The sequence below is a fragment of the Lycorma delicatula genome, chromosome 1 (assembly GCF_047948215.1).
Source record: "Lycorma delicatula isolate Av1 chromosome 1, ASM4794821v1, whole genome shotgun sequence".
Classification (NCBI taxonomy): Eukaryota; Metazoa; Arthropoda; class Insecta; order Hemiptera; family Fulgoridae; genus Lycorma; species Lycorma delicatula.
This window is the reverse complement of record NC_134455.1, coordinates 21,595,010-21,621,419: the sequence shown is the minus strand read 5'-3', so window position 1 is coordinate 21,621,419 and position 26,410 is coordinate 21,595,010. Positions and strand designations below refer to the sequence as shown.

The window sequence follows — 26,410 nt, the reverse complement described above, 5'->3', positions numbered from 1 at the left end:
CTTTAATTTCTTTTTTTATTTGTGGTAAATATTAAATATGCTGCAGCATTACTCTGTAGTAAACAGTTAGTAATATAAATATTAAATATTGTAATATTTTACTATATTTAACAGTAGTACACTAAAAGTAATCACGAATAATTAAATTTTGACATATATATTACGTACTTATTCACAACAATTTGGCACTTACGAGTACATAAAGGTAAGTTGGTGGGGAATTTGTTGTCTTCATCAAGAACCAAAAATTTATATTATTAATTAGTTTTTTTTAATTTAATGATATTTTTTTAAAAGCATCAAGCTGGGTAGAATAAATATACATTATAGATTGGAGATCATTCTGTGATTAAAAAGTCAATGTTATTTTTCTATTTTTTCAATTTGAAAAAATAATCGATAGATTCGAAGTTATTTAATTTTTTCTCTTATTTATTTTTTTTTTTTAGTATTGTAATAAAAATGGTAATTAAGAATTTTTTTTGATCAGAGGTTTTGCAAATGACAAAACAACAAAGACTACAATTATTTTTTTCTAGGAATTTATTTCCTTTGTGAATTCAAAGGATGATATTCCAATGAGAAAATTAATCTCTTCATATTTTTCAAAAACCTGATTATTATATCTATAAACGAATCTGTCCTGACTGATGAATTATTCGCTCATCAATACCCAGCCTACACTGTTAAAGTTAATTTTGAGGGTTTTGTATAGTAGAGGTGTGCTAAGAAAGGATTTGCGAAATTCTACTTCTAAGGGAGTGAAATATACTTTGCACTTTTCTCGATTTTTTTTCAGCTTCTAAAAGAGGATTTTATCTTTGTTTTAAAATATTCCTTACACAGATATATATATATATATATATATATATATATATATATATATATAAACTAAATGTAATTTCTGTGTTTTTCAATGTCCTGTGTCTTAGGGAATGAAATATGATCGAGCAGAAATTTTAAAAGTCGCTGATATCTTCTTCAATAATTAATGATTTATTCAGTCGCTTCTAGATAATAAATATTCCTGAGATGAACATTTAAATAGTAGTTCCTGGGTTTTATGAAATTCACGTTCTAAATGGCGAAATGTGGTAAAATTGAATTTAGGCTTTTTTCGAATATATGCAGAACAGATTGAGATATCAGCATGATTTTTGGTAAACATGTTTTTCATTTAAATATCTAAAAATCGCTTTCTGCGTTTTTCGATATCTTGGGTCTGAGGAGGATGAAAGGGTGTGAAATGTGATCGAGCGGAAATGAAAAAAAGTCGTCAATATCTTCTTAAATTGATGAGATATTCAGTCGGTTTTATATCATAAATTTTCCTTACATAATATTTTTGTTCGTTTTCTTTGATGATTATCTTGGTCCGTAAATTATTTTACACTTTGACCATACTAAAATCACCTGTTGTTATATTTAACCTGATGTTATAAATAATATCGGCCAATTTATCCTCATCACTTCTGTCTCCTGATTGGTTAATGACATTCTATAGTGGGTAGGGTTATATTCTATTGTTATTATTAGTTGGTTATTATATTGTTGTTAGAAGATGTTTTCCAACCCACCGGGTTGGTCCAGTGGTGAACTCGTCATCGTAAATCAGCTGATTGTGAAGTCGAAAGTTCTAAGGTTTAAATCCCAGTAAAGGCAGTTGCTTCTATACGGATTTGAATACTATATCGTGAATACCGGTGTTTTTTGACGGTTGGGTTTCAATTAATCATAGATCTCAGGAATTGTCGACCTGAGATGTATAAGACTACACTTCATTTAAATTTATAAATAACATCCTCATTCATCCTCCGAAGTAATATTTTACCGTGGTCCCGGAGTAAAAAGAAAAAGAGAGTAGATGTTTTCCATGTTGTGATGTCAATTAATAAAATAAAGTGTAACTGATTAGAGGTTTTATCAATGGACGTTTTATTATAAAATTGTAGCTTATATTAATTATGCACCTCAAAAATAGTAGCAGATCACAATTTTTAAACGATACATTTATTACGATGAATGACAAAAGCTACAATTAGAGTAATTCATTGGGGAAGAAAATTGGGTAACTTGGAAAAATATTATGACGAAAACTATTGTAGAATGTGATGCAGTTTTTAATGTAGTTTATGGTAATTTATAGTTATAGTTATGATACCAAAGAAAGCAGGGGCAGATAAATGTGAAGAATATAGAACAATTAGTTTAACTAGTCATGCATCAAAAATCTTAACTAGAATTTTATACAGAAGAATTGAGAGGAGAGTGGAAGAAGTGTTAGGAGAAGACCAATTTGGTTTCAGGAAAAGTATAGGGACAAGGGAAGCAATTTTAGGCCTCAGATTAATAGTAGAAGGAAGATTAAAGAAAAACAAACCAACATACTTGGCGTTTATAGACCTAGAAAAGGCATTCGATAACGTAGATTGGAATAAAATGTTCAGCATTTAAAAAAAATTAGGGTTCAAATACAGAGATAGAAGAACAATTGCTAACATGTACAGGAACCAAACAGCAACAATAACAATTGAAGAACATAAGAAAGAAGCCCTAATAAGAAAGGGAGTCCGACAAGGATGTTCCCTATCTCCGTTACTTTTTAATCTTTACATGGAACTAGCAGTTAATGATGTAAAAGAACAATTTAGATTCGGAGTAACAGTACAAGGTGAGAAGATAAAGATGCTACGATTTGCTGATGATATAGTAATTCTAGCCGAGAGTAAAAAGGATTTAGAAGAAACAATGAACGGCATAGATGAAGTCCTACGCAAGAATTATCGCATGAAAATAAACAAGAACAAAACAAAAGTAATGAAATGAAGTAGAAATAGCAAAGATGGACCACTGAATGTGAAAATAGGAGGAGAAATGATTATGGAGGTAGAAGAATTTTGTTATTTGGGAAGTAAAATTACTAAAGATGGACGAAGCAGGAGCGATATAAAATGCCGAATAGCACAAGCTAAACGAGCCTTCAGTCAGAAATATAATTTGTTTACATCAAAAATTAATTTAAATCTCAGGAAAAGATTTTTGAAAGTGTATGTTTGGAGGGTCGCTTTATATGGAAGTGAAACTTGGACAATCGGAGTATCTGAGAAGAAAAGATTAGAAGCTTTTGAAATGTGGTGCTATAGGGAGAATGTTAAAAATCAGATGGGTGGATAAAGTGACAAATGAAGAGGTATTGCGGCAAATAGATGAAGAAAGAAGCATTTGGAAAAATATAATTAAAAGAAGAGACAGACTTATAGGCCACATACTAAGGCATCCTGGAATAGTCGCTTTAATATTGGAAGGACAGGTAGAAGGGAAAAATTGTGTAAACAGGCCACGTTTGGAGTATGTAAAACAAATTGTTGGGGATGTAGGATGTAGAGGGTATACTGAAATGAAACGACTAGCACTAGATAGGGAATCTTGGAGAGCTGCATCAAACCAGTCAAATGACTGAAGACAAAAAAAAAAAAAAATGGTAATTTATAAAACCTGGACCAGATACTAACGATTATGAAAAACTTAATACGATGAAAAAGGCAAATGCAATAGCGAAGAAATGTCTTATTCTATCTCTCAATACCAAATCGTTACTTTTTTTAGCTGGCTGTGATACTACATAAGTTGTCTGGAATAAATTGAACCAAGTTTATGATATTCAGTCTACTGAAAATAATGATTTATTACGGCAATAGTTTCATAATATTCGGTCGGAATCACGAGGTAGTGTGCCGAATCACTTAGTAAAATTAGATGATATACAGACAAAAAGTCGTTACTTAATATTCCAGTTGACGGAAATTATGTGCTCAATTGCTGCAAACTCTACCAAAAGATTTTGATTACATTTATGTCACTTGTCAAGAGTACCTCAAGCAGAGAAAACGTGGGCGAAATTACAAAAGAAATGTCTGTATTATGAATTTCAATTGACAAATAGAGATGAAACAGATGTGGCTGTAGCGAGGATATAAAAGTCAAAATCTTGTGTACAGGTTAAAAAGGCAAGGAAAATTGAAGGTTAATCAATATAAGGTCTTTCCGTGAAACTTTTTTTTGTTATCCTGTAATGTATTTGGGTCGTAATTGTTTTAAATAAGGCACATTGTTCCTTCATACAATTATACTCGGTGGTTTTGCGGCACATTACGAACTGCAACCGTAACCATAGGTGGAGACTATCGTACCGATGGGTGGATGGCTCTACGTGTCTCTCTAATTATGTGACACGAAATGGAAATCAGGTTGAATCCATTTGTATGCAGCCCTAACTCCCGTACGCGAGGGCTTTGTAGGAGTGATCCGTTGAATCACCGGTTATCGTAGGAACAAAATTTCGGTTCCAATTAAAAATATTACGGTGGTTGTTAGTCCACTTGAAAAGATTAATAAACCCGAGAGTTTGAAAATAATTCGACCGACCTTGTTAGCCGAAGATGTGCAAAGCGATAAAGAAACAAGACATGAAATAGAGAGTGATATATTATCCAGTGTACAGTTTCTTGTAGTTAAGTGTAACGAGGAAGTTAAATCCTTTACTAACGTTTTCACGTTTCTTATAAATAAGTGCGTCGTAGCATCTTGTGAATCTCCTAAATTTATTAAAAAGATTAGAATTGGCGCTGTGCTGATTGAGGTGAGTAAAGATGAACAGAGTCGGAAGCTCCTAGCGCTAAATTATAGAGGAAACGATGAGGTGATAGTGGAGCCTCACTATACACTGAATTCGAGCAAAAGAGTAATATAATCTTTTTCCGTGACTTGGCTGGTATTGAATTATTAAAAATATCGAAGAACTTTCACCGCAGTCAGTCACTTCTGTGCACAGGATTATGTGAAAGGAAAATGGTGATGCACCATCCACACTCATTCTAGCCTCTTCTACTCCAATTTTTTCTGAGCGAATAAGAATTAGCTATCCCTGTCTATGTGCGACTTCGTTTTAAAAGCCCAAGCAGCCACTTTCAGGGTCAGGGTTTTGGTTAAAAAAAAAGGTCGTAGTTGCAAGGGGGAACAAGTTTGCAGCAGTACGGAACATGATGATAGTGCATGCACTGAAGCTGAGAAATTTATTAACTATAAATATTCACATTCGGCAAGGTCTCGACAATGTCCCGTTTATGCTAAATTAAAGATTTGTTCTGAATAGAAAACGTCCTTTTCTGTCAGTGAATAGGAATACAGAAAATTCCTCAACATGAGGAATCCTAAATACAGACGGGTATTAGTTTAGTTCAGGCTCTTTATAACAATGTGCAAAAGGAGAAAAAATTAGCATCGTAAAAAAACTGTCAAAATTGATCAAGATTTTGTCAAACCAGGTAAAAAATCAATCACTTGTGCTATTTCAACGTTTCGTACAGGCAAGAAGAAAAATATTTTTGTTGGGAAGACAGACAGCGGTTTACCGAAAACCCCTTCAGTCAGGACACCACCAAATAAAATTCCGCACCAACTACGCTAGCTTCTGGTAGCAAACTACCAAGATCCCTATGAAGGGATACATTAAAAAATCGTTGCCTGGTGCGGTATCTCCGGTCTCTCAGGCTACCAGGTTTCCACCACCATCTCGAGTTTTCTTCGAGAATGTGGTGGCGGATTCTCCACATCGAAGTTTTCGATGCAGCGAAGCACTTCCTTAAAGTTTTAAACACCAAACAGGAAAACCGGATAATATGTGATATATTTTCACGTAGAGTTTTTCATATAACAGGAAAAAGTAACTTTTATGGGTACAAATATTTTTCATTGAAATCTCTGCGGTCTCCGTTATCGCCGTGAGATTATCGAAATTCTATAAAAGGAAGAAAATCGTTTGGTACTGTGTCTGCATGAAATTCACTTCCGTTCCCCAGAGTAAAGTGTGTTTTCGTGGCTACGTCAGTGAGAGATACGATCATCAAACTGGGTAGCAGACGTGAAGGTGTAGCTGTTTTCCAGAAGGCCGTATTAGTCATGCGAGTAGTAAGAGAAAAGAGGTTTCGCGCCACGATATACTAGGATTGTAGTATTATAGTTACGTGATGACGGCCAACTAGATTTCCCACATCCCTTCGCCAGGAAAAAATAATAAGGATTTCAGGCCCCACCGCCAACCCGCAATTTGGATCTCTCCCTCCCCCGTCATTGGCCAATAGGATTGCATCCTCCACCCATTCACCACCTTGTGTCCACCAATTTGAATTTTTCCTTTTCTTTGTGGAAAATTGCCTTTTCATCGCAGAGTAGTCATCCTAATTATCTTTTCGCCAGTTAAATATTTTAATTATTCGACGAATATTTAAAAGGTTGGCAGTACAAGAACATCAGCTGTTGCCGTCGTCGTCTGCGACTATGGCGGAAAAATTTTATCAGTTATCTCGTCGTCGTCCGCTAGGTAGAATTGAATAAATAATTAGAATATGTCGATAAGAACGTCAAAATTGATGAAGGATCGCTACCTCGTAAGTCGTTCTGCTCGAAGAAGACGCAGGCTATCTCTTTGGTTCGCTTTCCTATCTCATTTACGATATTCAAGTGTTGAATAGAGAGGTGCGTCAAACAATCGTAACTTATGTCGCTGGTAGTTGGAACGAGTTTTCTTATCCATCACATAATTAAAATGGCACATTTATTCAAGTTCCACCGAGTACGTACGTGAAATGCCATTCAACTTACAGATGAGCTTGCGAGGTAGAAACTTCTAATAAACTGTTTCCAGTTTTATTTGAAGTATATTACAGTAATGAATTTTATGCAAAATTCGGTTCAGCTATTCACCTAAAAAAATTACGTTTTACGGGATATCTTTCCTAAGGTAATTTCAATTTATATGTGTTTTTATCTGAAATAGACTTTTAACACTTAATAATCACCAAACTAAATAAAACGTACCACTAAACAAAAAATAAAATAAAAAAAAACTTCGTATTAGATATGCAGACTTTATATGTAAAAAAAATTAATCAGGCAAGTTTCGAAAAGATTTGCATAACGTATCTAGCGGTAAATAAAACAGAAGTGGCCAAATTTCAACATAAACGCCAGTCAGCAGTGAGCAGTTGATAAACACCAACCGAAGTATCCGGAAATTTATTGACCAGCAGCGGTCGTAAAAGTTTTCTCAGTTCAGTTTCCTTACATAATATTTTTGTTCGTTCTCTTTGATGTATATCTTGGTCCGTATATTACGATACATTTTGACCATACTAAAATCACCTGTTATTATAATTAACCAGACGTTATTAACAATATTGGCCAATATTATTTATATTTAATTTTTCAATCATGGCACCGGCTGGTATATAAGATTTTTATGTATATATATAATAAATCAAAATTCAACCTTACCAACAGTATGTCTGTGCTTTTTCAAGCACTTTAGGTCAATCAAACATTATCAGGAAAAATTCTACTTCAATTTAAAAGTATTAAAATCAAAATTAAATAGATTAATTAATTAAAAAATATTAAAATCATCACAACCGGTCGACATAGTATAAAAGTAATTCGTCCGTTATGTAAGAAAATCGCAGTTATTATGAATATTGGTTTCAATTAACCACACATCTCAGGAATGGTCGAACTGAGAATGTACAAGACTAACACTTCATTTACACTCATACATATCATCCTCATTCATCCTCTGAAGAATTATCTAAACGGTAGTTACCAGAGACTAAACAGGAAAAAGAAAGAAGTTATTATGAATGTCAGGTAAACAGGTTAGGTATCTTGATAATTATATTAATTATTTTTCTGAATGAAATATCATACTCAAATTTACTTTGTTCGTTGATTAATTTATTGTTATGATAATAATAATAATATATATATATATATATATATATATATATATATATATTAAGTTTTGCTAGGATGCTGGTTTTATAAAAACCGTTCGAAATATGTATCTAATATTTTAACAAAATTATCAGGATTATAATTATGTTTTTATTCTGTAATATATGTTTAGCGTAATTTGATTTATTTAAGTGACCTTTCTTTATGTTATTAATACGTTCTTTGGTTCTAGTTAAAATATATCAGAGCAGAGTGTAAGTAAATCTGTTATTTCATCTAATCATTCAATATGTAAATTTAATTTGGGTAATCGGTTTTATTTATAGTTCATTTGAGTCAATATTAGTGACTCATAACCCTGGATATCTTTCATATCCAGGGTTATGAGTCTAGTTGATCTGTTTATTTTAATTTTGTTGATAATATCTATGAATTCATAACTACTTTTAAAGTTGTATTTGTTACTTAATTTAATGTCTTCCTTCAGTGTTTTAGCTAAAAATTTGCTTAGTTCGCCCACGTATCAATTAAATGGCACATATATAACCCTTCTTTTTCAAATAAAACCAAAGAAAATATTAATAAAACAAAAAATGTCCGTTTAGATAAATCAAATTATGCTAAACGTATATTACAAAATAAATATAATTATAATCCTGATAATTTTATTAAAATATTAGATACGTATTTCTAACGATTTTTACAAAACCAGCATCCTTGAAAAAAATAATATATATTATTATAGCAATAAATTAATGAACAAACAAACCAAATTCGAGGATGGTATTTTATTTAAACAAATAACTGCTGCTGAGGGAAAGCCAGGTCTGACTTCAATGGACGAGCCGCAACTCTCCGACTTCGTCGGAGACCACCTTTCAGACCCAACAGTTCTTCTCAGATCTAACGCAAAAATCGGCCCTTTTCAGGGCCACCGCAAGGTTATGAATTACGTGCCGTCGAAGCCATTCGGCGACAATATACATATCAACATATTGACCACTGTGTTGATTAAATTCAATATTAACTGAAACTAAGCCACTAAAACCGAAACACAGTACAATATATATATATATATATATATATATATATATATATATATATATATATAAAATAGTTATATATATATATATATATATATATATATATATATGGGTAATAGTGTTTGCAGTAGGTACTCGGAAAGTGTACCTATGTAGAAGGTATGTATAATTTTTAAATATGCTAATCATAGACTGGAATAAAGTTGTTAAATTTTAAATTATATGTTACTAGAAATATAAGACCTAGAATTAACCAACAGGCATATTAGGCACTTTATCAGTTACTAGTTACAGAGTCTCTGAATAACCCTATTGACTCAGACACTATTTCATTAAGAGATTTTCTCCTTCTCTAGCTTCTAGAGAGCATGACTACCCAAATGGAACTTGTGAAATGGATGATATATTTCTCTTGGTATGGATAAACAGAAAGAGCGTATGAAGAAAAGGAAAAACAACTCATAGACAGAAAACTTACATTTATAAAAAAATACTAATTATTATTTAATTATAATAATAAATGGAAATGCCTGTTGTTGAGCATGTTTAAAAAATTATTTACTAAAGTAGAATTACATTTGCTGGAAAAAAGGTAAGAAAATAGTATTGAATTGTTTTAATTTACATGCTTTATAAAAATAATTATAGTAATTAAAATTATTTTGTTACTTTATTACTATTGAGTTTAACACAATGTTCAACACTTAGTAATATTTAGAAAAAAATTCTTACAAATAAATCAAGAGAATATACATATCATAAATATTTTTTTTTTTAAGAAAAGTTAGAATGCAATTAAAAATCTAAAGTCCTTTTTTATTATTAAAAAATTGCATGCTTAAATTTTAAAAGAAACTGTTTCATTTACATCAGCTTTTGGTTTTGAAATTTTACAAAGGATTTTAAGTTCATTTTGTATTACAACAAGAGATTTTCCCTTTGTTTCTATCAGATAGATATACATCAAGACAGATCCAGATAAATTTATGAAGGATAATAACCAAAAAGAAAAGTATACCCCAAAATTTGAATTAATGAAATGAAACATTTTTAATGCAAACAGTGAGAAAAAACACATTGCTGTAATAAATGTACCTGATGCAATACTTTTAATTCCATTTGGGAATATTTCACTTTGATAAACTGGTGAAATAGGTCCGAGCCCAATGCTAGCAAAAATACAGTATCCACCTGTAGCTAACAGCAAAATCCAGCTGTAATCAGAAACGTTGAAAATTCTTTTTTTCTGAACAAAGAAATAGATCCCAGAAACTAAATGACTGACACCTGATCCTCCCGCCGAAATCAGTAGTAGTGGTCTTCTTCCAAACTTATCAACAACTAATGTAGAGAATACACTTAGTATTAAAAAAATTATACCAAGTATAATAGTGCCTTGATCTGCACTAAATAGGGTGATTTCTGCTGAGGACAATATTTCTGTTGCATATGCATACATAATAGACCTTCCCCCAAGTAATCCAGTAACTGCTATAATAAAGATTAAAATTACACTCATTCGGCAAACTGGATCAGTTACTAATGCAGAACAAGGCATTTTTTCAGCAGTTTGCTCATGTATAGCTGCTTTAACTAACTTTATTTCATTCAGTATAAACGTGTCATTTCCACTCCTTATTTTTCTCATTTCTGTTTTTGCCTTTTCATATTTTCCTCTCATTACAAGATTATATGGAGATTCCGGTATAAAATATAATACAAATGCTAACACTGTGGGTAAAGAAATGCAAATGTATGAAAGAGTGTTGTATGAAACATATGGTGCTACAGAGTATGATGAAAGCATTCCAATAAACAACATAACTGTACAAAAAGATGTGATTTTCCCTCTAATCTGAGGTTCAGTTATTTCTCCAAGATATAATGGACATATGCTGTAGATAATTCCCATGCACAGACCAAAGATTAGCCTTGCAATTATCAACATTTTATATGATCTTGTTGCAATTAGTAAACACCATCCGATTAAATACATAGGAACGATTGACCAAATCACTGGTTTTCTGCCAAAGCGATCACTTGTAAATCCAGCTGGTATTGGTGTAAATATATCTCCTATTTCTAGAGAAGCAATGACCCAAGATCCTTCATCTGCAGTTATTTGAATCTCAGAATTGTTAGATTGAAGGCGAATCATCACAGGTGCTGCCCATCCACAAGCCATTCCAGCAGCAGCGAATGTTGATGCTACTACAAAATTGAAACGTCAGTATTAGAGAACAATCTTTTTAGTAATATTGTTTCAAAAATATTTTTATACTATAATAAGACTTTTTTCAGCTTTCCAATATAATAGTGCAACATAGACATGTATTAAAAAAACTGTGATTTTTTACACATTTAGATTACATTGTACATTATACATATACTCGTATATTATTTAGAATTTACATACTACACGTGTTTTATGTTTACGCAAGCATGTGATGTATTATCACATGTTGTATACTGCAATGCAAATATTACTCAGACTTATAGTATATTAATTTTGAAATCGATTTTTTCTCAAGATGATTATTATAAAGAAATATACATCTTGTTTCAGGAACAACAATAACTATACTTTTATTCACAAATAGAATGTTAATAGTGAACTTGCATATCTATGTCATTTGTCTCATTTGAAACATATATGTAAAGAAATGAACGTAGGATGTATGATTGATAAACCACCTCATTGTAATAAAATATCACAAATTCAGCCTTTATCAACCTAATGCAATACGTTTAAGCATAATGCAATACATTTCATTATAGGTTTAATTTTTTAAAGCTTAGTAGGTTTAATAAGTTCTGATTTTTCTAATTTACCTCAACCTATTAATAGTTGTACTTTTATTATCATTCTTTTGCTTTGGAAAAACAAAAACTTAATTTATTTCACGTTTATATGATGATATTATAATAATGAAATCCAAAGGCTTGTTACTGAATGCTATTGATTGCTATTGCCGATATTTTTGTTAGAATTGTAGGACTGATATTCTACACAAATATTTCTGCCTCCAAAGCAGTTAAATGATTACAGTTCATCTCTTTGTAGTTTAAACATAAACTTTAGAGGTTATTATCCACCCACAAACCCTAAGAGAAGGTAGTGTTCAGCCATTTTTGACAGTCAAATGTCAAATGTATGCCCCACGCTCTTATTCTGATATGTTGAGAAAATTTATTTTATCAAAAAAAGAAATATAATATTTAAAGATAAATAATCAATTTTTTTCTTTCTTATTACTATCTTTAAGATTATTTTTTACATCTATAATTTTGCACTCAATACACTCATTGTTATGGTATTGAGACTCTCCAGTGCATGTATTCATAATACATTGGACAAATGTTACATCCATTAATACAAGATGATCTGCCTGACATATTATTTGCATGAGCCATGTTGCTGTAGAGCAGGATACAATAGATCAAGAGCAGTGCTGTGGACCTGTAGAATCTTGGTCTTTTCCTCTGGAGTCTTGTTTCCATAATCACGTTTTTAGTTGCAGGGCAGCCTTACGAATGGGAACTGGTATTTTGGACTGATAATTTTCCATGTTTTGTGGTAATAAAACTGTTTGCCAAAGAGTAGATTGGTGTTTTTCTGAACCTAAAAGTTTGCTGACCCCCTTTCTTGGGTTTTTCTTATAAATATTTTTCATTTTCTGTGTGGCTTTTTATAGACTTGCTGGCATATATGTTAGCGTAGGGACTGAAAGTGTATGAAATAGTATTTTGCATGCATTGGCCTCTGTTACAAGAAAATTAAAAACATTGTCATCATCTATATCTTTTGTGGTATGGTTAAATATAAAAAAAACAGGTTTCATAAACTTGCTATAGTGTATGTATTTGTTGAGTTTTATTTTAAATTATATATTGATGTTGTGATCTAGGCCTACTTCCTGTTGAATAGCAATTAATAATTGTAGAATTATTCATGAAAAAATCATGACTAATGTGATATTTATGAAATGTTGTAAACACAACACGCAATTCTAAGAATTTCATTTACTTATTTTTAATCTACTCTAATCATTGCGTTGTGAAGATCATGTCACACATCGCTTGTAATTATGTTCTAGAAGTGGTTATTACAGAAACATTTATTGCAGTGTACATTTTACTTAATGAAGTGAATAGCTGTTACTGATTTATTTTTACTATTTGTTGTGTTGTTTTCCTTTAAGGCTTTGTCATAAATTCAGTCATGTAAATTTTTAATACTTCAATACATTTTCTTTTAAAATGACAAAGTTAGGAGGAAAAGGTACAGTAGTTCATAGTCAGGAGAGAGGGGAATTGTATTCAGTATTTACAATTTCTTTTTACAAAACAATGCCGGAACCGGAATCGTGAAGAAAAATGAAAGTGCTGAATTCACTTGTTCAAGTAACAAAGGTATCAAAACGAACGGTCGAAAGAATTAAAGTAGAAGGGAAATCATTGAAACTGAAAAGCTATCCGTGTTCGTTTCGCTGAGAAGACGTGTAAATCGCCCCAGTACTGTGTGCAATTTAGATTCGTTTGACATCGATGTTATGAGGTGTTGAATAAATACCTTTTTTGTAACCGAAAAATGGATTCCTACTGTGAAGAAAATTATGCATAAAGTCCACGAAAGTGAAATTAATTTTAAAGAGAGTCAAAGATCTTTAACGAGAATAATATGTAAAATAGGATTTCGATGGGAAAAAATAGAAGACAACCGGAAATTACTGATAGAACGGCATGACATTAATATGCAAAGACTGAAATTTTTATGATAGTTTTTCTGTTTCGCGAAGAAGGAAGACGGATTGTATACACAGATGAAACCTACATTCACAGTAGTCATGCGACACCAAAAATATGGGTAGACACAAAATCCATCATGAGAGACTGAAATAACCAGTATCCAAGGGCTCATTATTAATAATTGTTCATGTCGGCTGTAATAATGGATTCATTAACAATGCTTTACTTATGTATGAGTCAAATAAGAAAGGGATTATCACAAATCAATGGATTCCGAAAAGTACACGAAATGGTTACGATAGAAGTGTATTCCCAATTTGCCACCTCGGTCGGTCATTATACTAGATAAGGCGTCGTATCACAACGTTCTGTTACAAAACCAGCCAAATTCTAACTATTTAAAAAGCGATATGATAAAATGGTTAGCCGAACAACGAATTAACTGTTCTGCTCCTGTGACGAAGACTGGGCAAGTAGGTAAAAGAAATACAACTTTTAACATATTGGACATTTTTAAGTTAGCTGAAGAGGAATTTCATAAAGCGTCTGAAGCTGAGAGGAGCAATGTCTGCAAGTATATTGTCAACATTGAAAAAAAATTCATTTATTACGAACAGTTCTATGATGTGCAAATCGACAATTTTGTCATTAATGTGAATTCAGAATCGGACACAAGCTCTTTAGAATCTACCGACAGCGACTTTGGAATTTACGAGCTACAGCAATTGTGAGTTCAAAAAATAATTATTTAAATTACTTTAAAATAATATTAATTGGCATACTAAACTAGTTTTAATTAAATAGCATCGTATGTATCTTTAGTTATAAATATCATCTACGAGTGTATTAAAGTGATAATGTTTTCAGTCGGCATAGTGCCGTTGCAAATGTTTGCTGAATGCTAGTAGTTTTTTGTTCCAACTTACGTGCCGATAGTTATAACTTTTTGTTTTACGTCTTCAGTTAGTAGAAATGTATCAAATGTCTCAAATGTATCAATTTTTCTTGTGGTTTAAAACTGTTTTAAATTACTTTTTTCACACCTATATGTAAAAAAAACTTCACATCTATGTTTTAAATAAATCTTCTTTCATTCTATGGTCGATTTTGAAAAACCGAAATTTTTATTAGTAGTTGTCACACATAACCTTGCACCGATGTCTTTTACCATCAAGAAATGAAAAAATCCATCTCTATGTATTATATTTTTCTTCTTTGGTTATTCCTGCAGAATATGATTATTAATATTATTGATCTCATCAACTATCCATCATGTCTTCGTAAATCAATTATAACTTGTACATGGCCAGAATTTAATGTAAAATTGTCATACACAAAGTTTAAAGATTAAACCGTGTAAAATTAGCCATATATATTCAGTTTCTTTGGCTTTTCGACTTTTCTTAAAAAATCATTCACTCTTATGGTAGTGTTTACAATAAAAATGGAAAAAATATGTTTTACTTAAAAATAAATTTGTTTTAACTTTTATATTTGACGAGCTTTTAAAATCTTCAAACTTTTTAAACTCGTTAAATATCACCCCACTACAACGGTAAGAATTACAGTAAAAAGTGCAGTGACACTTTTTATTTAGCATTACATTTTTTATAATTTGAGGCCAAGATTTTTTTTTTTTTTTGGAGCTTTAATATTTTTTGAGGTGCAAGGGTTTTATTAATACTGTAATATTTTAATACTGTTTTAATTAATACTTTAATATTTAGTGAGCTTTTGCTGAATACAACCGATGCAATTATTATTTAAACAGAAATATCTCCATTAATTATTAATAGTAAGCGGAATATTGATAGACATGAGTAATTTGGGTGGTGGCTGGTGGCAGGGGGTCAGTTGCTCTAATAATTAAAAAAAAAATTCACAACTTCTGAACCTTTATGTTGATAGCCTTTTGTAACTTTTATAAATTTAAGTTACAACAGGCTATCAAAAAAAAGGTTAAATATGTACTGTCGAACTACATATTCACTACTGAATTTTTTACATCAAAAAATGAAGTAATGAAAGCGATTATTCTCCCATCAAGTTCGGGCAAGTGAAAGTAATGCGTTTTCGAGCAGCCGATATCCGGAGAAACAGGTCTATTAAAGGAAGATGAGTGGTTTCAGGTCCTAAATTGTCACGTCTTTTGAATGAATTTGAAAATATCACAGACATTTCCAATACCGATGAAAAAGTCACGAACAGGGGTTTTCTATTCGAAGATCAAATCAACAATTTAGCCTAAACCAGTTCATCAGAGTTTAATTTCTTTGAGGAATGTAACGAATAAATTAACATTTTTAACTATGACCATGTTGTAGAGGAAGCGATCAGTGAAATACACACAATGCAGAATGCTGCAATACACCAACATTCATTATATGTGAGAGATGTTTTAACCGACAGAACAGTTTTAAAAAATAAACAGCTTAAAATCCATGTACTTATCTTCCAGGGACCTGGACATAGTGCACGAAAAAGTAAATCTGATTTCAAGGATGATCTGAAAAGTGAATATGAACTAATCGCACGACTCTTTATAGGATGTCAAGTACGCCAAGTGATCTTTCAGAGTTCTTTCCGCACGAAAACCCTCCGCAGCCTCCATATTTAAGTAGACATAGGGATCAACGGCTAACTAGGAATAAGTCAGATTTAGTGTTTTGCCTGCCTTCCACCAAAGATCATGACAGACCAAAGTTCGACATGAGAGATCAAAAATATTTGATGAACTGTCATTGAACACGTCTTCATAGATATGAGGCTTGCACCTTTGCTAATATAATGATATGTTCTTACTATGGATTAAGAACCGAACTTTAGGACTATCCAACACTAGATATTGTACGTGACGTTTAAACAAAGACAATCTGAAGGAAACTGCGCTTATTAAGCGAGGAAAGGGAAATAGAAGAAAAGTAACAATAAAAGACATACTTTTATACATTCCTTCAGAATTCAGAAAATAAAACAGAAATTTTACCCTATTAAGTGAAGCAGTCGCAGCCCAGGACTACTAGAAGGCAAAGAAATAAACGTTATTTACGATAAATCTGTCAATTCTAAGATAGCAATACAGCCGCATCAGAAACTGATCACGAAGAGCTCTGATAATGTGCCTTCATATAATGAATGCATTACGAAACGGTACAAATTGCATCCTTATAAGCACTGTTGATACAAATGTTACTCTGTTGATTAAATGTGATTGTAAGCTTATTTTCCAAGCTACAAACTAATAATTCAAATTTTCAACTATAGATTGCATTTGGTTAGGGTAAATTTCCGATATTGGTACCTGGCCCAATATTGATATCTGGCTCTCCTGCTCACCGGCTATACTGAAGCAGAGGTTGAGGATACGGTGAATGCCACTGTGCAAAAAGTCAGTGAGTGGCTACATTTGAGAGGTCTTAGTTTGGCCCCCCGTAATTCCACGGCCATCGCACTCGCTGGGAGGAGGCGAATACGAGAGATTACGGTTACTGTTGCAGATGTTGAGGTTAACACGTCGGGGTGCGCTAAGAAGAAAACAAAAGGAATGAAATGTAGTAGAAATAACAAAGATGGACCACTGAATGTGAAAATAGGAGGAGAAAAGATTATGGATGTAGAAGAATTTTGTTATTTGGGAAGTAGAATTACTAAAGTTGGACGAAGCAGGAGCGATATAAAATGTTGAATAGCACAAGCTAAACGAGCCTTCAGTAAGAAATATAATTTGTTTACATCAAAAATTAATTTAAATGCCAGGAAAAGATTTTTGAAAGTATATGTTTGGAGTGTCGCTTTATATGGAAGTGAAACTTGGACAATCGGAGTATCTGAGAAGAAAAGATTAGAAGCTTTTGAAATGTGGTGCTATAGGAGAATGTTAAAAATCAGATGGGTGGATAAAGTGACAAATGAGAGGTATTGCGGCAAATAGATGAAGAAAGAAGCATTTGAAAAAATATAGTTAAAAGAAGAGACAGACTTGTAAGCCACATACTAAGGCATCCTGGAATAGTCGCTTTAATATTGGAAGGACAGGTAGAAGGAAAAAAATTGTGTAGGCAGGCCACGTTTGGAATATGTAAAACAAATTGTTAGGGATGTAGGATGTAGAGGGTATACTGAAATGCAACGACTAGCACTAGATAGGGAATCTTGGAGAGCTACATCAAACCAGTCAAATGACTGAAGACAAAAAAAAAAGTATATTTACAAGTATATAAAAAATTGTTTATCTCCAATTATTTCTCGACGATTTCATATTTGTTTTATATTAAAAAAGTTCTATCGTTTATTAAAATATTTAATAAAATATTGAGGAATAAAATATTTAATATTTATGAATTTTTAATATTCAGTATATAGAAAGAAAATATTTAACGGTTTTTTTTTTTTGTATGAGAAAGTGGAGTAGGAAAAATATATAAAACAATTATTATTTCGCCTTTTATGCATATCTGCACTTTTAAACGGGTTAGGGGAAAATATCAGGTTTAGAAGAACAAAATTTCACATTTTCAAATTAAAAAACGTGAAATTACAAAGATTATCACATATTTATCGAAAAAACCTATAATTTATTAAGATCATCTATTTATGCGATGATATATAGCTTTATTTCATCAAAATTGTTATTTTTTGAAATATTTTTAATAATTTCAAAAATTTTGAAATGTTGATTTGCGAATTGGTCAGAATAAATAAGTCTTCGGTGTTTCCGCGGTCGGACAAACTCTCGCTGGCGTCATTCATTTGACAGGAATATATACTCTTAAAGAGTTGTTTGTTCCCAAAGAACAACAGGCTTACTATAGTGATCGGTAAGAATAAAAATTTAGCATAGAATTAAGATCAATCACTATTAGTTATAAGATTCTTAATAAAAAAAATACGTTAAATGTATTACAGGCCATATTAATGGAAGAGGGTGAAAGTTTTATTAGTTTGCTTAGAGATCTTCGATTAATTATAAAATTCGTCTCTTCTCGAGAAGTAAAGAGAAGATGGTTGAATTCTTTCTAACTACTTAAAATTAAATTAAGAAGTAAATATAAGTCCCGAAAGTTTTAAGCGTTCATAAATGGGCTGTATTATGATATTGTAGCTGTGTTTTGCTGTTTTCTACCTTTCAAAGGTAGAAAGTATAAAGGTAAAAAGCATAAAGGAGATTAAAAATGTATGCATGTTTAACATCTACTTCTGTGACAAACATTTAGAATTTTCCAATTATATATAAATACTAGCTCTACCCGCCACGCTTTGCAGTGGCACATTGTGGTTGCATGGATGAGAAATGAGAAACAAAACAAAGCATACGTTTCATAGAAGTTTAATCTTGCAATACTTGTGGATATCAAATATTTTTTGTTTTTTCACTGTCTGCGTAGATATAAAGGCTATCTGGTTTGCCGACTCGGGAACACGCAACATACAGTTACCCATGTCAGAAGCAATCCGCATCTAAATCTAAACCACACAATACTAAAGATTGACCTTGAGCTTTATCGATTGTGATTGCAAATGCCAATCGAATTGGGAATTGCAGTCATTTAAATTAAAATGGTGTATCGGTCGGGATTATGGGTATTCGAGGAATGAGGACATCTTCACCTTTGAAAGGCCCCGTTAAAATCGTTGCTTCCACTACGTTATTCACCAATTTCTTAACTGCAAGTCGCGTGCCGTTGCAGAGTTTTTGCTGATTAATATTCCGCAACAGGATAATTGTCATTTTTTGATCGAACCGTTGTTAGAATCAATCTAATGAGGAATGTTTTCCCAGTTCCTCCTGGCGCATCCAAGAAGAAGGTCCCCCCAACTCCGTCATTTATCATTTGCATTATGCGATCGTAAATGCCTTTCTGTTCACGCGTTAATTTGGGAATGTTTGATTGGACATATGACTGAAGATCACCAATGATGTAACTCTGTTCACGGCGTAAATCCACATCAAATGAAGCAATCGCAGCTCAGGTGGGTGCTGGCATTCCCAATTGACTAACAACTTTATTTGCAATGGCTAAGCATTGTCTTCAGTGTTTATCAATGCTTCGTTGTAAATGCCTTCTGTAAATTCCATGGTCATATTGGTATTTTCTAGGCGTATTCTATGTAAAATATCCTCAGCCATATGCGATCGATATCTTTCCCATAACTCTGTTGGAGATGAAGGGAAGCAAGCGGTCAATATAATTGCGAATAATGCGCGAATTTGGTTAGGATGTGCAGTGTTGCACGCGTCATTAATACATATATCCCACTGTTGGTCGTTTTCTAATAAATTCAGAGCTTGATGAAAGGCGCAGCTCAATCACGACACGATCACTCAAAAGTACCTCGATTAAAGTGAATATTTAATTGAGATTGTATAATAATCTGAATCAGATGCAAGTGGATACGTTTTTTTTTTGTTAATAAACAATGTAATTGGGAACATGTATTGTTTCACATGTGACTGCGGTTGTCGTTAGCCAGTATGGCGAGTGTTCCCCTATCTTCCGGCAGATGGCGCGGTCACTGGTACACAGCTGACCGTTAAAAAACTGTTTTCTCGCGGTCCCGGGTATGTGACTGATGCGAAAAATAGATAAAAACAAACTTTGATGCGGGTTATATATCGTGCTAAAATTTGAGCTCAATCGGTGCAGAACATTTTGAGTTTTTCAAGCGTACACAACGAACTTAACATTTTTATATATAAAGATTTGTGGGCTGCGAAAAAAAGCCCTTAGGTCGTGCGAAAAAACATCATTTTAAATGCTTACAAAAGCACAGTAATGCTTACAAATTACAGAATAATCAAACGGCGTTATTTCAGATGTTAATAAACTGCTAACGTAAGTAGAAGTTGTGCTGCTTCAGTGTACAACATGATTCTCGAGTATGAATCTACTAATGAATTACGGTCTCCAAAGAAAACAAAACCCCGCAGGTCAATTGAGAAAAAGGTGAGATTTTGATAAAAACGCGAATCGTAAAAAAAATTACACGAATTTGAATTATTTAGAAATAGTTTAGCGGTGTATTATGTCCTTTGGAAGAGAATTCGGTTATTGTCTTCGACAACGCTTCTTATCATTAAACGAAAAGAATTCCAGCCGTGTATACAAAAACAATGATATCAAAATGTGGCTTAATTCAAAAGGAATAATTTTTGAAGAGGTTTAAGTTAATGTTCAATCATTGCAAAGGGTTTCGCGTATTAAAAGTAATTATAGTCCGTATAAAATTGGTTTGACACACAACGCCATATTGGTAAGTCGTGGTTTTATTCGGCTCCTAACGAGTATGTTTGCCGGCCTCCGTGGCGTGAGTGGTAACGTCTCGCACTTTAATCCGGTGGTTCCGAGTTGGAATCCCGGTCAGGCATGGCATTTTCATACGCTATAAATCATTCATATCATCATCTGAAGCAATGCATAACGGTGGTTTCGGAGGTTAGAAAAAACAAAAAAAACGAATACTTAGCTGTGTGGTTTCAGTGTTACTATTTGTGAATTTTGTTCTTTGCTTTTACATAGCTAAGAACGCTAAATGACCAAAAAACGATTGTTTAGTCATATATATGTAAAAAAAATCACCTAACAAATGATTTTTTGGTCATTATGTAGGGATATTATTTTTTGTGTATTTGGTTATTTCGACTTTTTTTGTTTGCATAGTCTTAAGTCTATCTGGGTTATAAGAAATTTGGGTGATTTAATTTATTTACTGTGAGTCATCCTTCTTGGTGACTTTTTTTTGTTTTGGTGTTTTTTTTTGTTTTTTTTAAATAAAATACAGATGTTTTAGCTGTTAAATATAATTCAAAGAAATTTGTTACTTAATCAGTTGTGATTTTGTTTACATTGGCAACGGCCATACGGGCTCTTTGTGATTGGTCGTTGTGTTTGACAGCGGCCATCTTGCATTGACCTGATTGGTTTTCCTTTGTTTACATTTCCAAATTAAAAATAGATAGATAGATTTATTAAAAATAGATGAAAACAATCTTTGATGCGGGTTATATATCGTGCTAAAATTTGGGCTCAATCGGTGCAGAACATTTTGAGTTTTTGAAGCCGTACACAAACGAACTTAACATTTATATATATATATATATACTTACACACTTCCACATACAAAGAGTTGTTTGTTAAAAGAGTTGAAAAAAAAATAAGTTGAAGAAAATTAAGAAATAACATTCTACGAGTCAGACCGTGAAATGTCAGAAGTCTAAATATAAGTCTCTCTCAATCTCTCTCTCTCTCTCTATATATATATATATATATATGTATATGTATAAATACAAACTTTCTCTATGAATCATGAGACCCTGTTGATCATGAGGGGGCTTGAGTACTCAGTGATACAGGGTAGCTGGATCGAAGGTGCAACCATATCAGAAAGGTATCTGTTGAGAGCCAGACTAAGGAATGATTCCTGAAAGAGGGCAGCAGCTCTTTCAGTAGAAGGGTGAAGGTCAGGAGGACTAAAACAGCTATATCAACATCACTTAATCTTCTGAGTACTGCGCAGCTGAAAGCAATAGGAAACTACAGATGTTTTTTTTCCAAGAAAATGTAGCTCTCTGGATTTTCATGTAACAAAGATGAAGGCGCCTTCCTTGGTAAAATATTTCAGAGGTAAATAAGGATTCAAGTATAAGAGAGAAGAAAAATTGTTAACATTTACAGGAATCAAACTGCAATAGTAATATTTTTATATTACAAGAACATAAGAAAGAAGCCGTAATAAAAAAGGGAGTTCGACAAGGATGTTCTCTATTCCCATCACTTTTTAATCTTTACATAAAACTAGCAGTTAATGATGTTAAAGATCAACAGTGCAAGGTAAAAAGATAAAGATGTTACGATTTGCTGATGGTATAGTAATTCTGGCTGAGAGTAAAAAAATTTAGAGGAAACAATGCATGGCATGGATGAAGTCCGATGCAAGAACTATTGCATGAAAATAAACAAGGACAAAAACGAAAGTAATAAAATATAGCAGAAATAATGTAGATGGACCATTGAGTAGAAAAATAGGAAGAGAAAAGATTATGGAGGTAGAAGAATTTTGTTATCTGGGAAATAGAATTACTAAAGATGGACGAATCAGGAGCGATATAAAATGCCGAATAGCGCAAGTGAAACAAGCTTTGTCAGAAATATAGTTTGCTTACATCAAAAATTAATTTAAATGTCAGGAATACTTTTTTGAAACTATATGTTTGGAGCATAACTTTGTATGGAAGTGCAACTTGGACGATCGAAGTACCTGAGAAGAAAAACTTAGCTTTTGAAATAGGTACTATAGGAAAATGTTAAAAATCAAATGGATGGATAAAGTAACAAATGAAGAGGTGTTGTGGCAAATAGATGAAGAAAGAAGCATTTGGAAAAGTATAGTTAAAAGAAGAGAGAGACTTGTAGGTCACATATTTAGGCATCCTGAAAAAGTCACTTTGATATTGGAGGGACAGGTAGATGGGAAAAATGGTGCAGGCAGGCAAAGTTTGGAATATGTAAATCATATTGTTAGGGATGTAGGAGGTATACCGAAATGAAACGAATGGCATTAGATAGGGAATCTTGGAGAGCTGCATTAAACTAGTCAAATGACTAAATACAAAAAGTTCATATGTAGATGTTGATGATGTGAAATATGATATATATGTTGTTCATGCTGAAAGCAAGTATTTATGAAAAATTTCTATTAAAAGCCAATGAATTATGGTAGCCCAGTTTCAACTAAGGTCAATACTTGTATTAAAACTATAGAACCTAAAAGAGTTCTCCAGTTTAGTATTGATGGAAATGCTGAGTTGAGCCAGGTCCTTGAAAATGGCTCTTCTGGTGATTTGGTTCCCACAATCTAATTGAGATATTGGAAAATAAGGTTTGTGAACTTAGTGATATAGTTGAAAATTATATCTTAGTAACTAAAGTTTTAAAATCAGGAAATGTGAAAGTAATTAACAGACTTGAGATGATCTTGGGGAAACTGAGGAATTTTCAGACTAGTGGGTCAGTTGTAGTTTCATATGATGATGTGGTCAAAGTTAAAAATAATAAACAGTTAAATAAGCTGTCAGAAGAATCAGAGGGAGCTTGCAAATAAATCTTCTCTGGGTGTTGCTGATACTTCTGGCACTCCAACTGATGGTATTGTTACTAATATTGAGATTAATTCGCAGTTAAAAATTGGGACTGCTGATAATGAGTGGAAAGTAGTTAAAAAAACGATGAAAAGAGTGATATATTACTGATGAAACTTCCCCACTATGGTATTTCAGGTGTGATGTTCAAATGGATCCAGTCTTTTTTTATCAAAAAATCTTTTACATAAAAATGACAGGTAAGATTTCTAAATTATATTAGGCTACCTTGGGAGTCCCACAGAATTCAAATCTTGCACTGATGTGTTATTAATATTATTTACTAGTAACATAGCAAATGAAATTCTGTTGTTTGCAGATGGTATGAAAGTTTATAGAAAGGTAAACAGTTGCTGGTATATCCCTCGTCCTGTGTGTATAAAAATTAAAATAAAGAATAATGATGCTCCGTTTGCGTGTATGTTTCGAATCATTCATCCGTAATTTACTTCCCGGGTAATGTGTACAATTCTTTTGAAAGCTTTATCAATTCTTGGTGAGTAATGTATTGCTAGGAATAATCCTGAGATAATTTGAATTATTAAACATATTCCTAGTAGTGATCCAAAGTTTCATCATAATGAGATGTTTGATGGTCTTGGTAGATCAATTAAAAAGGAATGAATGGGTCTTCTTAGTTTTTAGAGTTGCAATAGGATATAAAATGTATTTACAATGGGTTTTGATAGTTTGAAATTGCTTGCCTTAAAATCTTGACAAGTTTGGTCATGAACTTTTTTCTGAAGATGTTAATGATTAACTATGATTGTAAAATTGCTGACACTTTCATTTGTCATGAAAGATTAATTGAGAATGTTGCAGTAACTTTTGGCTCTAAATTACTACATAATTATCACATTGATAGAATTACACCTAAAGCCAGATTTTATTACTGATAATGCACTTCTCCAGTTTTGGAATAGGCTGTACCACTTTCCTGTTTAGAGTAGGAAACTTTTCATGAGGTTGCAATATCTATAATGGATGTGGAGGTCATCACTAAAAAATTATTACAACTGTTGGGGCAAGTTGCAAAAATAAAGCTACAAATAGCTCGTTTTTACCAAAAGAATATTGGACTTTATTAGAGGACAGCAACTTAACCTTATCTTAAATCATACAGTTATAAAATTGAATGAAATTACAAAAATAAACATAACTTAATTCTATACAGAATTTATACAAGGAATATCAGCTGAAATTAACATATCAAATTATAATATTAAAATGAGAAATACATAAACATACATTTTTCAAATAATCAGTATGAAAATCTACAATTTATCACACACATAAACTGCATATAGGCTAATAATATGAAAATCTGCGATTAAACAAAGTCTGAAAACAAGAGAACTTAAACACCTTTTTTTACAATTATAAACTTATAAACATAACATCAATAAACATAGTGTAACTAGAAAACTGTTGTATTACTGACATATTCCGTGATAATGAAAATTAGCAATGAAACAAATGTCATTAACTTAGAAAAAATAAACTACAATATTTCCAGTATAAAAAAGAGTTAATTACAATATAATCAAATTGAAATAAGTAATCATGCAAATAGAGTTCATTTTAGTAAGTAAGCTTTCTTGAAAATATGAAAGTACAAAGAAGCCCAAAATCATAACTTCACATCAAGAGTTATTTTATTTAGATTAATTTAAGAAAAATAATATGAATTCAGTTCATGAATAAATAAGAATTAATCTCTGCGATTAACAAATTAAATAATAGAGTCAGTATTTAAAAGGTAATTTACCCTCAGTAACTGGCTTTTAAACAAAGACTTTTAATGAACAATCAGAATATTATTAATAATAGTTATCATAATAACATATAAAAATGTCACACATGAAAAATAATTTGTATTTGGGGCTTTCATATCATTCTTGATGACTATAAATATGAACAATGTACAACGATTTTCTAGTAACTTAACAATTCTAATTCATCAATAAATATGAAACCTAACAAAGAAGATATCAAATTTCACCCACTTCTATCAAACCGGACATTCTATGTCCAGATTTGAGGTACTGAAACACTTTTTTATGCGATATTAAAGCGTTATAGAATTCTATTTTGGTTATTATATATAAAAAATTACCTGCAAATCCAATCAAATACTGTTTCAGATGACTACTGATCATTCTAAAAAAAGTGAATTTACCCTGTGAGCGGGTACAAAAAGCTTCACTGTTGAAAGAGAATACTTAACTTGCACAATAATATTCTTTTCAACATTATAGTACAACTTTCAAAATCATAACTTAATGAAGCAAATTAGTATGATAAGAAAACAATGATAAAAACTCTTAAAAATGTTTTGTTATTAATTCTAGGAGGTAGATAATATTTGCTAAAACAATGCATAATGTGATAATAGATAACTACTTATACCTTTAAGTTCTATTTTGATTTCAGTAATTAAATAAAGAATAAAAAGTATTTGCATATATAAAAATGATTGCATATAACTTCAACAAAACAATTTTGTAAACCTTTTACTTAAAATACTCTAAAATATGGACTTTTATCTTCCCTTTCATAAAATTTCAGATTTTTATGGCTAACATTTCGGTCACTGTAGGTTTTTGAATGATTGCTATCTCCATCTCTATTCTTCATCAATTATTTGGGGCTTCTGAGTTGGACATTCCTCACAGTTAATGAGTAATTGTTTGTTACC

General features: G+C 32.0%; 1 protein-coding gene across 2 annotated transcripts; it reads right to left on the bottom strand.

The window, feature by feature from the left end:
* Positions 1–9,412: 9,412 nt before the first annotated feature.
* On the bottom strand, positions 9,413–25,974 carry LOC142330800 (facilitated trehalose transporter Tret1-like). Of its 2 annotated transcripts, none has more exons than XM_075376266.1 (2): positions 25,829–25,974; positions 9,413–11,039 (listed from the first exon to the last, which is right to left on the bottom strand). In XM_075376266.1, the coding sequence occupies exons 1-2, from the start codon at positions 25,869–25,871 to the stop codon at positions 9,667–9,669; spliced, it is 1,416 nt and encodes a 471-aa protein (XP_075232381.1). In that variant the 5' UTR covers positions 25,872–25,974; the 3' UTR covers positions 9,413–9,666. The 2 variants fall into 2 exon arrangements, with proteins under 2 accessions (XP_075232381.1, XP_075232456.1); XM_075376341.1 differs by having other exon boundaries at positions 9,413–11,036.
* Between the last annotated feature and the right edge of the window lie 436 nt (positions 25,975–26,410).

Coding starts and splice junctions, on each gene's coding strand:
- LOC142330800 (XM_075376266.1), bottom strand. CDS start 25,871: ATGATCAGTAGTCATCTGAAACAGTATTTGATTGGATTTGCAG. Junction 11,040..25,828: donor GTATTTGATTGGATTTGCAG/GTAATTTTTTAT, acceptor TCAATTTTGTAG/TAGCATCAACATTCGCTGCT.